The sequence below is a fragment of the Rutidosis leptorrhynchoides genome, chromosome 11 (assembly GCF_046630445.1).
Source record: "Rutidosis leptorrhynchoides isolate AG116_Rl617_1_P2 chromosome 11, CSIRO_AGI_Rlap_v1, whole genome shotgun sequence".
NCBI lineage: Eukaryota > Viridiplantae > Streptophyta > Magnoliopsida > Asterales > Asteraceae > Rutidosis > Rutidosis leptorrhynchoides.
Window position 1 is genome coordinate 133,940,555 of NC_092343.1, and position 16,120 is coordinate 133,956,674.

At 36.1% G+C, this 16,120-nt stretch overlaps 1 protein-coding gene across 1 annotated transcript; it reads right to left on the reverse strand.

The window, feature by feature from the left end:
• Nucleotides 1-7,718: 7,718 nt before the first annotated feature.
• LOC139874960 (uncharacterized) lies at nt 7,719-8,162 on the reverse strand. Its single transcript, XM_071862348.1, has one exon. The coding sequence runs from the start codon at nt 8,160-8,162 to the stop codon at nt 7,719-7,721; it is 444 nt and encodes a 147-aa protein (XP_071718449.1).
• Nucleotides 8,163-16,120: the final 7,958 nt, after the last annotated feature.

Here is a 16,120-nt window from a genome sequence, read left to right on the forward strand (position 1 = left end):
GCAAAAATTGATGTTCCAAATCTTTATTTTGATTGTTAATTTTTGAAGTCAAACCTTTAATCTAAAAAGTCAATTGTTTGATTCAAGAAGAAATTTGATTTCGTGTTAATGTTTTTGTTCAAATTGATAACTAATAATGTTTATACGAAGCAAATGGAACACATTTTATGTTATAAGGTTTCTCTAAAATGATCTTAATCTCGAAATCAATTTTTTTTTTGTTTTGTTACTTGTCGAACAGCAACCCCCAGGTGCTGTTGTTTTTTTTATTTTTCTTATTTTTTTTATAAATAAAGAACGAGGATTATTTATTATATTAGGGAATAATCTAAAATCTAAATAAGTCTAATAAAAGATTGATGAGAGTATTGATTCTGTTCGATTGATAAACTGGAGAGGAAGATCGATAACAGAAATAATGGTTATGTATTTTCGGTCTGGGTTTTAAAACAGATAATGGGCAGCAGCTCAATGGTAGGGTGTTGGTGCGAGTGTTCGGGAGGTCATGGGTTCGAGCCCGTTTGGAGCTTTTCTTTTTAGAAACTCTTTTAAGGTAGCTTTTATTTTTAAAACTTATTATTATCATTATTATTATTATTATTATTATTATTATTGATATCATTAATTATTGTTACTTGTAATAATAGAAAAGGAATTCTTATTATTGTTAATACAACTAGTATTGTTATTATTATTATTACTAATACATGTGTATTAATAAAAGTTATCATTTATTAACATTATCAAGTATTATTGATATTATCACTAATATTAGTATGATTATAGTTATAATTAAGAATATTGTTATTATTATTATTATTATCATTATTATTATTATTATTATTATTATTATTATTATTATTATTATTATTATTATTATTATTATTATTATTATTATTATTATTATTATTATTATTATTATTATTATTATTATTATTATTATTATTATTATTATTATTATTATTATTATTATTAATTTTAGCGGCTAATATATGTATTGCCATTATTATTATGTAAACATAAGTACTATGAATAATATTATTATCATTTTGTTATTAAGTAACACCATTAAGTATTAATAACGTTATTATTAGTATTCGTATCAATTTTAGACTTATTAGTATTAATAAGAGTATTATTATTAAGTTTATCATTAGTAATAAGATGATTATTAAATATTAAGTGTTATTATCAAAATGAGTATTTTCTTTACCATCAATACTAAATTTTTCATTTTATTAAAAACTACTCTTATTATCATTATTATAAGATTTACCATTAAAACTATCATAATACTATTATCAATAAAATCATTAATATTATTATTATTATTATTAACAAAAATATTATTAATATGAATATCATTAGTAGTAATGTTATTATCAATATAATTAAATACAACTTTTTATATATATCAAACGTTATTATCTATCTAAAAATATACTTAAAAATACATTACATATATGTGTAAATTAATTAGATTAACAACCTTTAAATAAATATCCATATATAATAAATTAAGTATTTTTAATATATGTAAATATATATATATATATATATATATATATATATATATATATATATATATATATATATATATATATATATATATAACTAAATAGATAAAAATCATTATCAAATATATATACAAATTAATTGCATAAAGTTATAATTATTCGATTACAAGTATATGTTTTAATATATATACGAATGATATAGGTTCGTGAATCATTATCAAATATATATACAAATTTATGTATTTTTACTACAAAATACATTAGGTGAGTTTCATTTGCCTTTTTACTCTTTACATTTTTGGGCTGAGAATACATGCAAATGCTTTATTAACTGTTTTACAATATTTATATGCGTGAGTTTCATTACTCCCTTTTTAAATGCTTTTACAATATATATTTTTGGAACTGAGAATACATGCGCTGCTTTTATAAATATTTTACGAAATAGACACAAGTAACTGAAACTACATTATATGATTGAATGATCGAAATCGAATATGCCCCTTTTAGTCTGGTAATCTAAGAATTAGGGAACAGACACCCTAATTGACGCGAATCCTAAAGATAGATCTATCGGGCCCAACAACCCCCATCCAAAGTACCGGATGCTTTAGTACTTCAAAATTTATATCATGTCCGAAGGAGGATCCCGGAATGATGGGGATATTCTAATATGCATATTGTTAATGTCGGTTACCAGGTGTTCACCATATGAATGATATTTTTGTCTCTATGCATGGGACGTATATTTATGAGAACGGAAAATGAAATCTTATGGTCTATTAAAATTATGAAATGATTATTTATGTTAAACTAATGAACTCACCAACCTTTTGGTTGACACTTGAAAGCATGTTTATTCTCAGGTACGAAAGAAATCTTCCGCTGTGCATTTGCTCATTTTAGAAATATTACTTGAAGTCATTTATGGCATGTTTCAAAAGACGTTGCATTCGAGTCGTTGAGTTCATCAAGATTATTATTAAGTCAATTATAGTTGAACATATTATGAAATGGTATGCCTGCCGTCAACTTTCGATGTAATGAAAGATTGTCTTTTCAAAAATGAATGTAATGTTTGTAAAATGTATCATATAGAGGTTAAGTACCTCGCGATGTAATCAACTGTTGTGAATCGTTTATAATCGATATGGACTTCGTCCGGATGGATTAGGAAGGGTCGCTTCATGTAGGCTCTAATACTTTATTTATGGGGTTCGTGGAAAGTTAAGCCTTGATAATTGGGTGCTCGTGAGATCAACTTTTAGAATGTATTACTATTATTTCAACATTATAAATCTTGTGGTTCAGCTTACTTACTTACATACTTACTTACTAAACCTATGATTTCACCAACGTTTTTCGTTAACAGATTTTCTATGTTTTTCTCAGGTCCTTGAACGATATGTGTTACATGCTTCCACTCACTATTTTTGATACTTGCTTGGATGTCGAGTATACATGCATACATGGAGCGTCTTTTGACTTTACTTTAAATTGTGTCGCATAGGTTTCATTTATACTTAAAACGTGTAACGTAACTAGTTGTCGAACTACTTTTATAAACTTGAAACATCTTTACATTTGAAATGAATGCGACATATTTTTGGTCAAACGTTGTTTTAAAGACTTATGACCACGTAACAGGACCTAAGTAGACGGCGCCGTCAATGACGATTTTTTCGGGTCGCTACACGATCTTTCAAAGTAACTGAACGGATATGACCGGTGGCTTATCGGCTAAAGCTACCGCAGGAACTTAGTAGCATCCACAACAAGTTTCACGTGTCTAATTTAAAGAAGTGCTTGGCGGAAGAGGATGTCATCATACCTCTCGACGAAATCCCTATTGATGACAAACCTCACTGTGTAGAAGAACAAGTTGAAGTTATGGACCGTTCGGTCAAGGGCCTTAAGAAAAGCAAAATACAGATCGTCAGGGTTCGTTGGAAGGCGAGACGAGGACCCGAGTTCATTTGGGAGCGTGAAGACCATATAAAACAAAGTATCCGCCCATTTTTGCCGAGGCATCGCCAGAGGAAAACACTACCTGAAATTTCGGGATAAAATTTCCTTTAATGGTTAGGTAATGTAACAACCTCCCTTTTTCGTTATTATTTAACGTTAATTCATTAATGCCGTTAATCAACATCTATGTCATTGTGTGTTATTAATATATATATTAATAAATGTGTCCCGACATAATAAATAATATTCTAATATTATTTAATAATCATAAATATACATTTATTTATTATTACATGCTTATGTGTTACGGTATAGATCTTTCTAGAAATCGTCTCGGTTTTCAAACCGACAATCGTCAAATATGACTTTTCGTAATTTTTGTCACTATTAAGGCATTCTTATGTCAAGTTATTCTAATAAATAATTATTTCTAATAATTATGAATTTATATAATTATTTCTATACACGGTTTATTATTTTTCGCGAGTCGTGTTTTTCATAAAGGGCACTCATGGAATACAAAAAATTAAGTTTACTAATTGCTCTATTAGTTCTTAAAATTGATTTGAATTGTAGTAATTAGTAAATTCAATGGCTAACAATAATTTAAGATTTTAATAATTGCTCTACTAAAACTTTCTTGATGTATATACCTTATTTGCTATATTTTTATGGGATTATATATCGGGAGACCACCTAAATTTATCGTTTTGTGATTTTAGGCCACGTATATTTAAAATTGATTTTGTAGGCCACTCAAATTTATCTTTTCGTGTTTACAGGTCACCTATATTCGAAAATGATTTTTTAGGTAATTCTGGTTCGTGTGTTCTGCCATCGGTCCCAATTTCGGCTAAAATCTAATTAGAAAAATGTAAAAAATAACAAATAATCAAGTTTTTCTTAATTACAATTATTTATATGACGATTAATTCATACCAAATACACGAGTATTTACGTTTTTTTATAATTTTTTACAAAAAATTTTAGTCGGATTTGATATATACGTAACAACATACGAATTCGGATGACCTACGAATCATTTTCAAACATGGGTGACCTACAAACACGAATAACTAAACGTGGGTGGCCTACAAAATCATTTTCAAATATGGGTGGCTTACAAACACAAAAAAATAAACTTTGGTGATCTCCCGATATATAATCCTTTTTTTATTTATATATAACGTACATGTGTGTCTTTTTTTTTTCTTATTCATTGTGATGCATTTTCCTAGTATGAAGATCGTTTAAGGTCATATTTTCAAGATCACACACCACATTATCTTAAGTTTTGTCATGACCGTATGCAGCTTACTACAAATATATTGCCATAAAATGATCCTCATTGATGATGCGGTTTGCGACGTACTTTGTGTTATGTTTTAATGCGACCTTTTAGCTTTATCTTCGGTATTGTGTGTGTGTGTATATATATATATATATATTGTGAAGGGATCCAGAGAGAACTATGGGTGGTAGAGAACCCATAGAAACTGCATATTGAGCTCAATCTGCACACAGATTGAGTATATATATATATATATATATATATATATATATATATATATATATATATATATATATATATATATATATATATGTTGTTGGAAAAATTGGGTTAAGATGGGGGTTTTCCCAAACTTTGGACGTAAATATTCATATTACTTATGAATGGCATTTATATTGTTACGGTCTTACAGAGCTTGTCACAAGGGCTTCACAACGATATATTATGTGTCCAAAGCTTTTGTCGTAGTGAATGAGATATCTTTATCAAAACATAGGCGGTTGGATGTTTAAATGGGTACGTTTTAACCCATGATCCATCAAGTGTAATGGGCTGTTGTTTCATCAGTTTAAGTGGGCTATTTGCTGGCATGAGAGCTATCAATGGGCTCTCTTGAAAACATAAGACATTGGATCCACCAGGTGACCTGTTCGGAATAAATGGGCTGATCCATGACCCATGATGGTGACGCACTCTTACAACTAACAACAGTTACGTGGAGATTACTAAGAGCCTCAAATTGATGTCAATTGATTACTTGTTGGGTAATTATGATAATCCATTGATTAATCCATTATAGTCACGTAAGGTTTAATTGCATGGATAGAAGTTGATCAATAAGATGTTATTTTATATGTTATGTTTAATGTTTTATTAATGTCTAATTAGAAAGTGGTAGTTTGAAGTAGTATGAGATGGTTGACCGAAATATTATGTGAAGTGGGAGTGAGTCATAGGTGAAGATAGGTGGAGTAAATGCTGATGTACGTGGACTACATGACTGCCAATTTTTTACTTGGCTATATATAGCCATGAGATGTGTTATGAATGAAATGAAATAAATAAAAGGTAGAAGAGTAAGCAGAATGTAGTCCGTACATTATTTTTGTTTCTTTATACTCATTTAATATTTTGAGTATATATTTGCAAGTATTTTGAGTATGTTACGGAGCAAGAAAAATGAAAGAGACTTGTATGTTCCCACATTACTCTCCTTAATGAACTTAATCATGGGTAATTAAATAAATCAGTTATACATCAAGCTATTTAAAGGCTTCACCTCCACCACCATGGAAATCACTTGCAATCCAAGAAACCTACAACAGGAAAACCCAGTAATCATACACGTACTCTCTACTGTTTTTTCAGGAAAGTTTTAAACTCCGGCTGTACGCAGCTTTAGGCCGTCGTACCCTCGAAACAGGCTCGTATCTGTTTTTAAGGGAATTGCGTTCAACGCAAGATCCGGCCTTTCACTTTATTGTGACGTTTGTTTGATTCTTTTACAACTGTTTCTGGCTAGTTTTATGGTGCAACCACATCTTTATGGTTAATTTGGTTAACATCTGCTTCTGTCCTTTTGTTATTACTGCACCCGTATTTGTATTTCATTTTATGTAGTGTTACTATGAATTTGATAATATATAAAACTCAGTTTGTATTTTGTTTATTATTCCTATAGTCTTAAAACAGATACCCATCGTTAAGAAACGATTTTCTAAACATAAGGTTTAGTGGCTCACCCTATCATATTATCAGATTAGATTGATAATATTGGTATCGTGTCCATCACTAATCACTAATATAGATTATATTGCAATCCTTATTTGTTTAAACAGCTCCTAGAAGCATATTATTCAAAAGGTTTCTATTATATACGGAGTAATTGTTTATGATGGTTCAGTTGTCATTTACATATACATGTTTGTCATTGTTATTTCCAGCACTTGTTTCCACGTATTTTGTCACTTTCGTATGTTTCAATTTAAAATCTGTATTTTAATAGCTTGTGTGAACTGGAAGTATAAACCGTTTTTTAAGTGTGCGTGTGGGGTATGGTTTTGCTTAATGCATATTACCTTTCGAACTGAGTTTTTTTTTTTTAGTTGTCTTTCTATTTAAAACTGCTCTTAATGGTTTAAATTATTTAGAGGTGAATGTATTGTAGTTTGGATCAAACGAGTTTTTGTGTCCAACCCTTATTTTTGTGAAATAGTTCGTGTTGCCTCAAACCCAGTTTTGTTACCGTCTAATTTTTTTTTTTTTTTTGTTCTGAAGTTTTCAAACTTGGGTTTAAACTCAGTTTGACCCACTTGGGTAGTTATCTTCGACTGAAGTACTTACGTTGATGGATTAACTATGATGGTCCTGATTCTGTTGTGTTTGAAAAACTTGTTTTCATCACAGAATCGATTGTTTCAACCGGTACATATTGATTCTAGAACTAAGACCATTCACTATGGTGATTTAAAATGTTGTGGTGTTGTGGTGTTGTGGGGGGATTTTTGCTGATGTGACATTGTTGCGAGGGTGAATGGACGCTGTGGTAAATATATTGTTGTGCTGTTGTGGAGCGCTAATGTGGCTTTTATTTTGCAATTTTTTTTGTATTTATAACATTAATTAAACAAGAAAATACATAATATTAAAATAAAAGTTACATAATATTAAAATAAAACTTACATAAATATTAAAATAAAACAACTAAAAATTACATAATCATTAAAATGCTTAAAATAAAAATTACATAGATTGAAATTTTAATTATGAAAGCTACGAAAGTTTGCTGGCAAGTTCCAAATGTTCTCGGTAAGATCTTCTCGAAGTTGATCGTGCACTCTTCGATCGCGTATCTCTCTACTTATCGTATTCCGATCTCTTGTTGTATTTCTGATATTCCTTGTCGGACGATTATGTGGGTCAGCAAACATTGCTTGTTCGATTTAGCTAATTTGGAAATCGTTATCCTCTTGAATCATATTATGCAACAAAATACAAGTATTCATGTATTCCTTTAATTTATTGAATCTTATTACTCTAGCGGGGGATTTCAAAATAGCAAATCTACCTTGAAGAATACCAAATGTTCTTTCAACATCTTTTCGGGCACTTTCTTGAAACCTTTTGAACTTTGTACGTTTGTCATCCGTTGGTTGTGAATAACCTTTAATAAGGGTTGCCCAATCCGGATATATACCATCAGCAAGATAATAGCCTTTTGTGTAGTGGTGCCCATTTACAGTAAATGATGCTGGTGGCACCGATCCATTTTTAAGTGCATCAAAAAGAGGGGAATTATTTAGAACATTAATGTTATTATTCGAACCCGTCATACCAAAAAATGCATGCCAAATCCACATATCATGTGAAGCAACCGCTTCGAGCATGACCGTTGGCCCTTGTTGGTCACCCCTAGTGTATTGACCTTTCCACGTATTAGGGAAATTTTTCCATTGTCAATGCATGCAGTCAATACTACCTAACATCCCCCTAAAACCATGTTTCTCTTCGTGAGCACTATATAAACGTGCTATGCCGGTTTGTAAGACCCGAATATTTATCTTGTATACTTGTGTACTTATGACATTCGAGAACGGGCTTCGTTGAATATTGTTATGTAATTAAAAAGGTAAAAGAATCTGAAACTGGCTACTTGCGCGCCGCGCGGGTCAGGGGCGCGCCGCGCCAAATCACGCAGACAGCTCTCTTCTTCTTTTAATTGTTTTAAATGAAGGGCAATTGGGTAATTTCACTTGGGGCCGGATTTGAGAGCCATATTAGCTGGTTTGGATCAGTTTTGGATCATTTTCACATCCATTCATCACTCTCAAACTATTTTAGAGAGAGAGAGATTCTAGAGAGAGATTTAGGGTTTTGGTGAAGAAGGAGGCCGAATTGATCAAAAGCTCGAGTTCTAAAGTTGTTCCTTTCGTTCCTAGCTACGTTGTGGTGGTATTGGTAAGCTCAAACTCCGAATTTCATCTATTTGATTTGATATTCAAGTTAGGGTTTGAGTTAGTTTGATGAAAAACCCTTTTAGATGATGAAATGGGTTTAGTGATGCTATTAATTGGGTTTATTGTTAATTGTTGGTGGATTTTGGGTTGGTGAACTAATTGGCCATGTTTAGGACTTGAAATTGAGTTTAATCACTTAAGTTAGTGATTATGGAAGTATTGAAACCCATTTAAGGTTATTTGGTTGACTAATTGTGACTTTGGGTCAAATTAGGGTTTGGTGGTGATTATGGCCCATTTGGCGATTTAATGAGGTTTATAAACTTGAAATGGATTAAGGTGAAGTATAAAACCAAGTTAAATGTGTTTTGGTGTCAAAACTTGTAAATGGTGAGATTTTGACCTTATGGGTCAAAATTAGGGTTTAAGTGTCAAAATGGGTATGACACGTGTTTAACACTTGAGTTCGGGTTTAATTGGCGTATTAGGACCATTCTCACTTGTGTTAGTGATTATTGGTTAGTTTTGGGCACGGTTTGTGCTTGGAAGTGCATTTGGGTCGAAATTGCACTAAGTGACGAATTGAGTTGATTTGTAAATCCACTCTAAGTGTATTGTTGTAATTGTGATAATAGAATAGGTATTTTCCATTGGCAAGTTGCGGTTTACTTGGAAGCTTTCGTCAAGACTTCAAGGTGAGTGATAATATCCTATGTGCATATGTATGTGTAGGATGGGTGTGGGTCGGGTGAAGTGATTCTCGGCTATAGAGCTCACTTCACATGTAGGTGGACTTGATGGACTTTTGCATGAGTCCAATTGGCACGATTGTGCGTTTTGGTTGACCATCTTTGGCGAAGTACACGTTCGCGTGTACATTATCACACGTGGTTGTGATGTGGTTGATATAACCCCAATGGCGAAGGGTTTAATGTTGAGAAGTGAATCGCGTGTGTATTCGGATTCACGATGACTCGTGTAGTTCGGTCATCTTATTGAGGTGGTAATCTCGTGTGGTTTTGGATTACTAAGGCTCGTGTAGTTCGGCCAACCTCGATGTTGTGAAGATAGTAATCTCGTGTGGTTTCGGATTACTAAGGCTCGTGTAGTTCGGCCAATCTTCATTGTGGTATTTGGTTCTCGGTATTGGGTTAAGGTGTTAACCTTGTTCGTTTATATTGTTATATATTAATGTATTGTTGTGTTGTAGCTAACCCTCCGGGTGTAGCTATTTGGCGTGGTTCACATCGTCGTTGGTGAACTTATATTTTGTTGTTGTATCTTAGCTCGTGCTTAGTGTTTGTACGGTACACCTAGACTAGCTTGCCTTTATGCTTGGTTGTTCGGTATGCGGTATTTGATATTTGTGTGGCGTATTCATTTTATACATATATATGTATGTAGTATATTATCATTCACTAAGCGTTAGCTTACCCTCTCGTTGTTGACTCTTTTTTATAGATTGCATGCGGACGGTGGCTCGGGTAAGCGCGGGGACTAGAAGACTTGCATAGTTGCTTTAGAGGCTTGCTTTTGGATTTATTAGGATTGGGTAGCGTATCCCCAATCGCCATGCTCGGCTTTGTTTTGTAGTAAAAGTCGTATGGTCGAAAATTGTATTTTGGTACTTAAGGGGTAATTTGGGTCAATGTGGGCCCCACTTCGTAAACTAAATTTTATTAATGGAACGCGCTAGTTTTCATATATTGAACATGCGATTAAAAGCGTTTTGTCTAAATACGTCGGGAACTAGTCAAACATTTTCGCATTTAAGAACTTTTTGGACAGTCCACTTTGGCGCGCCGCGCGGCCTATATGGCGCGCCGCGCAACATGCTGTTCAGGAATTTTTTTTTTATTTTGCTGTTTTCACGTGGTTTTGTCGTTGGATGGTTTGGGTTGTTACAAGTGGTATCAGAGCATGGTCTAAGGGATTTAGGTGACTTGAGATAGGTGCCTAGACTTAGACTTGTGTGTGCTTAAATTGTTGCGGGACTTGTAGGATTACGGGTCGGAATGGGTTTGGTTAGTGCCTTGGCTATAGGTTGACTAACATTTATATTAGTAATGTGGATATTATTAATATGTTGTTGTGTTGTGATAATAATTCTCGCGTGTCTTTGTACCGCGTAGAATTTTGGTTGTGTTTGTGTATATCATCGAGCGAGACGGTCGTTGTACCAACGAGTCGATGCGGCATGTGTGCGTAATAAGAACTTGCAAACCTTATTACGGGTGCAAATCGTGTCTAACAAGTGATGTACGATGAGTGTTTAGCAAGATGGGGCTGTGTCGTGCGTACGGTTTTACACGTTCGTGGACTAATCGTTTTGCATTCTTTAGAATGACGACGCGAAATGAGACCGAGGCGAATGACGCGGAGTTTAACACTATGGTTGCGGCCGCCGTTGCGGAGCAAATGGGTGCGTTAGAAGAAAGAATGGAAAGGAGGTATTCCGAACTTCAAAGTAGTGGTGAAATGGAGCGTTATCTTAAGAGCTTCATGAGGACTAAACCCCCGATGTATGACGGAAAGTCGGATCCTTTGGTAAGCACAACTTGGATTTCGGACGTCGAAGGGTGTTTCTGTACTATTGATTGCCCTCCCGAGAGAAAGACGAGACTCGCTACGAGTTTGTTGCGGGGTAGGGCAAGGGATTGGTTGGATGGTAAGATTGATCTTGTCGGTGGCGAGACGTTTATGGCTTTATCGTGGTACGACTTTAAGGAGGAATTCTTCGAGGAGTTCCGGACTTCGGCCGATTTGTGGGAATTGCGTAATGAGTTGCGAAATTTGCGACAAGGATCTATGGATTTGAGTACTCTCAAGACGACCTTTATGGCGAAGGCTCGTTTTTGTCCAGAGTATTTGGGGAATGATCGTTTGTTGTTGGGAGATTTCTATCGGACCTTGAATGATGACTTGAAAAGTAAAATTAGCCGGGGTCAAGCGAAATCGTTTTCGGAATTATTCGACTTGGCTAGAGGTTTCGAGTCGTATTCACGATCGAAAAAGGGTGAACCTTCAAGTGAGCGAAGGGTCGTTTCTTATGGTGCTCCGAGTAAGAGGGCTAAGGGTCCGAGTGTGACCACGGGTGGTACGCGAGCGGGTATGTCGGATTCTAGTGCGGCTAGATGTTACAATTGTGGCGTGAGGGGTCACAAGTCTTGGGAATGTTCGGTACCAAAGGGTGATGGTATGGTGTGCTTCAATTGCCAAAAAGAAGGACATCGTAAGTCGGAATGTCCCAAGTTAGCGGGGACGGGTGCGGCCAGGAGACGTTAAGGTACGTTTAATTTTGATAAATATGTCTTTTGATTATTTATTAAATGCCGTTTGAGTTTGAGTTGCATGCCTTTGTTGTGCATGTTATGCTATGGGTGACGTTCCTAATGGAAGTACCCTATGTTGATGATTGATTGATGGGCGAAGGGCGTAAGACTTGGTGCAACCAAGCATTCCTTAGTATTTGGGAAACGTTTCTACCAAGCCACGGAAATGGTTTTGGTGTTTGGTTGTTAAGCGCGTGTTCGCTTTGATGTTGAAGTGACGAATCATGAGGTTCGTCGGTTGGTTGGAACCCTTGAGATCGAGTGTTTTAAATCTCGATGTGTGTTGGTAATGGAGTCTTTATGACACGACATTAGGTGCCTCTTTTATACCTACTAGCATGGTGTTCGACTCCGATTGTGTTGCGGTACACTTTTCGTACAAAGTGTTTAAGGGTTGGTTAAAATCCTTCGTGTGCTCAAGGTTGAAGCAAGATGTGGTAATGGGTCGTGTGAGCCCAATTGTTGGTAAAGTCTACCTGTGGTAGCATTGTGCGGTTGTACGAGTTGTGGATATGGAACGTGGTTCTAAGTGGAGGAGTTACACTCCCGCACGAGGAAGTTTTAGTGTGAGATTTCGGATGATGCTATTGGTAGATCCGGAAAATGTTGTCGAGACCTGGTTGGGTCGATTTATGGTAGAGTACAATTTCGGATAAATTGTACCTATGGTTTGGATTTGAATCATCACCGAGGTGGTAACGTGGTAAATCTCGTTGAGAGATAATGGACGTGTTTGGCGAGCAAGGTGAAATCCTCCGGTTAAGGGAGGTGTGTGTCGGGTTCTCTTGTGGAGAATTATTGTTTGGTACCTATGTTTGGTATAGGTGGTTCTTGCTCGATTATGGTATGGTTGTTTGATGAAGCATGATCTTTAGGGTCCGCTGACTTCATCATGGGAATACGTGATTGGTGGAGCATGACTTTCGGGGTCCGCTGACTTCATCATGAGTGTGGTGTTATATCGGTGAAGCATGATCTTCGGGTCCGCTGACTTCATCCGGTGTTGAGATTGGTGGAGTATGACCTTCGGGGTCCGCTGACTTCATCAAGGGAGTAGTGTTATGTCGGTATGGTGTAACACTATCGGGAAATGCGAGTACCGGTGGGAAATGCGAGTACCATTCCTATGTTGAGATTGTGAATCGCGTGTGGTTTCGGATTCACGATGACGCGTGTGGTTTCGGTCATCTTAACTAAATGAATCTCGTGTAGTTCGGATTCATGGTGACTCGTGTAGTTCGTTCATCTTATTGAGGTAGTAATCTCGTGTGGTTTCGGATTACTAAGGCTCGTGTAGTTCGGCCAACCTCGATGTTGTGGAAGTGAATCTCGTGTAGTTCGGATTCACAAATGACTCGTGTGGTTTCGGTCATTGTATTGTGAAAGTGAATCTCGTGTAGTTCGGATTCACAAAGGACTCGTGTGGTTTCGGTCATTGTATTGAGGAGTGAGTCTCGTGTAGTTCGGATTCACAAATGACTCGTGTAGTTTGGTCATTCCTCCGGGAAAGTGACTCTCGTGTAGTTCGGATTCACTATGGCGCGTGTAGTTCGGCCATTCCCGATTGTTGTTGTGGTGAAGGTAGTGAGTCGCGTGTAGTTCGGATTCACTAGGGCGCGTGTGTTTTCGGCCAGCCTTCGTGTCGTGTGATCTATTGGTTGTTTGATACACCAATGGTAGGGTCGTAAGGACCATGTTGCGGGAACTATCGGTCGTTTTATACGTCGATGGTGGGGTCGTGAGGACCATGTTGTGGGATTAGTGAGGTGATAGCCGTGTTTCGCTCACATGTTTGTTACGGGTGTGACGATGGTTGATTTCGTACACCTTGGGTTTTGCGTTTCCATAGTCGTTTTGGGCGCTATCGGTTCTAGCCGTTGGATTATGATGTTACGGTAGTTGCGTATTGGTCGTATGGCGCACTACAAGGGATGTTTAGTGATTGGTGTAGTCCGTAAGGGTTCGTTTGGTTCGGTCTTCATCGTTTCGGGTTGTTGACCTTAGGTTGAGACCTTGTTGCTTTTGGCGTTATACTTGGTAATAGTACGCTAAGGGATTGATATCTCGGTACGAGATTAGTTGAGTTTTTCCCGATGTTAGGGAAGGAGCATAGTTTTAGTGCTCAGATTGTGGATTTGTGAAAATCGTGGGTGACAATTTTAGTTGTTGTAGGCGATTCGTTGGGAGAAATTGCTTAGGAAAGTCGGATTGGGACGTATGTTGAGGACTGTTGAGTGGGGTCCATTTGGTTAAGTGACGAGGATCACGAGGACGTGATCGAGTTTAAGTGGGGGAGAGTTGTAAGACCCGAATATTTATCTTGTATACTTGTGTACTTATGACATTCGAGAACGGGCTTCGTTGAATATTGTTATGTAATTAAAAAGGTAAAAGAATCTGAAACTGGCTACTTGCGCGCCGCGCGGGTCAGGGGCGCGCCGCGCCAAATCACGCAGACAGCTCTCTTCTTCTTTTAATTGTTTTAAATGAAGGGCAATTGGGTAATTTCACTTGGGGCCGGATTTGTGAGCCATATTAGCTGGTTTGGATCAGTTTTAGATCATTTTCACATCCATTCATCACTCTCAAACTATTTTAGAGAGAGAGAGAGAGAGAGATTCTAGAGAGAGATTTAGGGTTTTGGTGAAGAAGGAGGCCGAATTGATCAAAAGCTCGAGTTCTAAAGTTGTTCCTTTCGTTCCTAGCTACGTTGTGGTGGTATTGGTAAGCTCAAACTCCGAATTTCATCTATTTGATTTGATATTCAAGTTAGGGTTTGAGTTAGTTTGATGAAAAACCCTTTTAGATGATGAAATGGGTTTAGTGATGCTAGTAATTGGGTTTATTGTTAATTATTGGTGGATTTTGGGTTGGTGAACTAATTGGCCATGTTTAGGACTTGAAATTGAGTTTAATCACTTAAGTTAGTGATTATGGAAGTATTGAAACCCATTTAAGGTTATTTGGTTGACTAATTGTGACTTTGGGTCAAATTAGGGTTTGGTGGTGATTATGACCCATTTGGCGATTTAATGAGGTTTATAAACTTGAAATGGATTAAGTTGAAGTATAAAACCAAGTTAAATGTGTTTTGGTGTCAAAACTTGTAAATGGTGAGATTTTGACCTTATGGGTCAAAATTAGGGTTTAAGTGTCAAAATGGGTATGACACGTGTTTAACACTTGAGTTCAGGTTTAATTGGAGTATTAGGACCATTCTCACTTGTGTTAGTGATTATTGATTAGTTTTGGGCACGGTTTGTGCTTGGAAGTGCATTTGGGTCGAAATTGCACTAAGTGACGAATTGGGTTGATTTGTAAATCCACTCTAAGTGTATTCTTGTAATTGTGATAATGGAATAGGTATTTTCCATTGGAGAGTTGCGGTTTACTTGGAAGCTTTCGTCAAGACTTCAAGGTGAGTGATAATATCCTATGTGCATATGTATGTGTAGGATGGGTGTGGGTCGGGTGAAGTGATTCTCGGCTATAGAGCTCACTTCACATGTAGGTGGACTTGATGGACTTTTGCATGAGTCCAATTGGCACGATTGTGCGTTTTGGTTGACCATCTTTGGCGAAGTACACGTTCGCGTGTACATTATCACACGTGGTTGTGATGTGGTTGATATAACCCCAATGGCGAAGGGTTTAATGTTGAGAAGTGAATCGCGTGTGTATTCGGATTCACGATGACTCGTGTAGTTCGGTCATCTTATTGAGGTGGTAATCTCGTGTGGTTTCGGATTACTAAGGCTCGTGTAGTTCGGCCAACCTCGATGTTGTGAAGATAGTAATCTCGTGTGGTTTCGGATTACTAAGGCTCGTGTAGTTCGGCCAATCTTCATTGTGGTATTTGGTTCTCGGTATTGGGTTAAGGTGTTTACCTTGTTCGTTTATATTGTTATATATTAATGTATTGTTGTGTTGTAGCTAACCCTCCGGTTGTAGCTATTTGGCGTGGTTCACATCGTCGTTGGTGAACTTATATTTTGTTGTTGTATCTTAGCTCGTGCTTAGTGTTTGTACGGTACGCCTAGACTAGCTTGCCTTTAT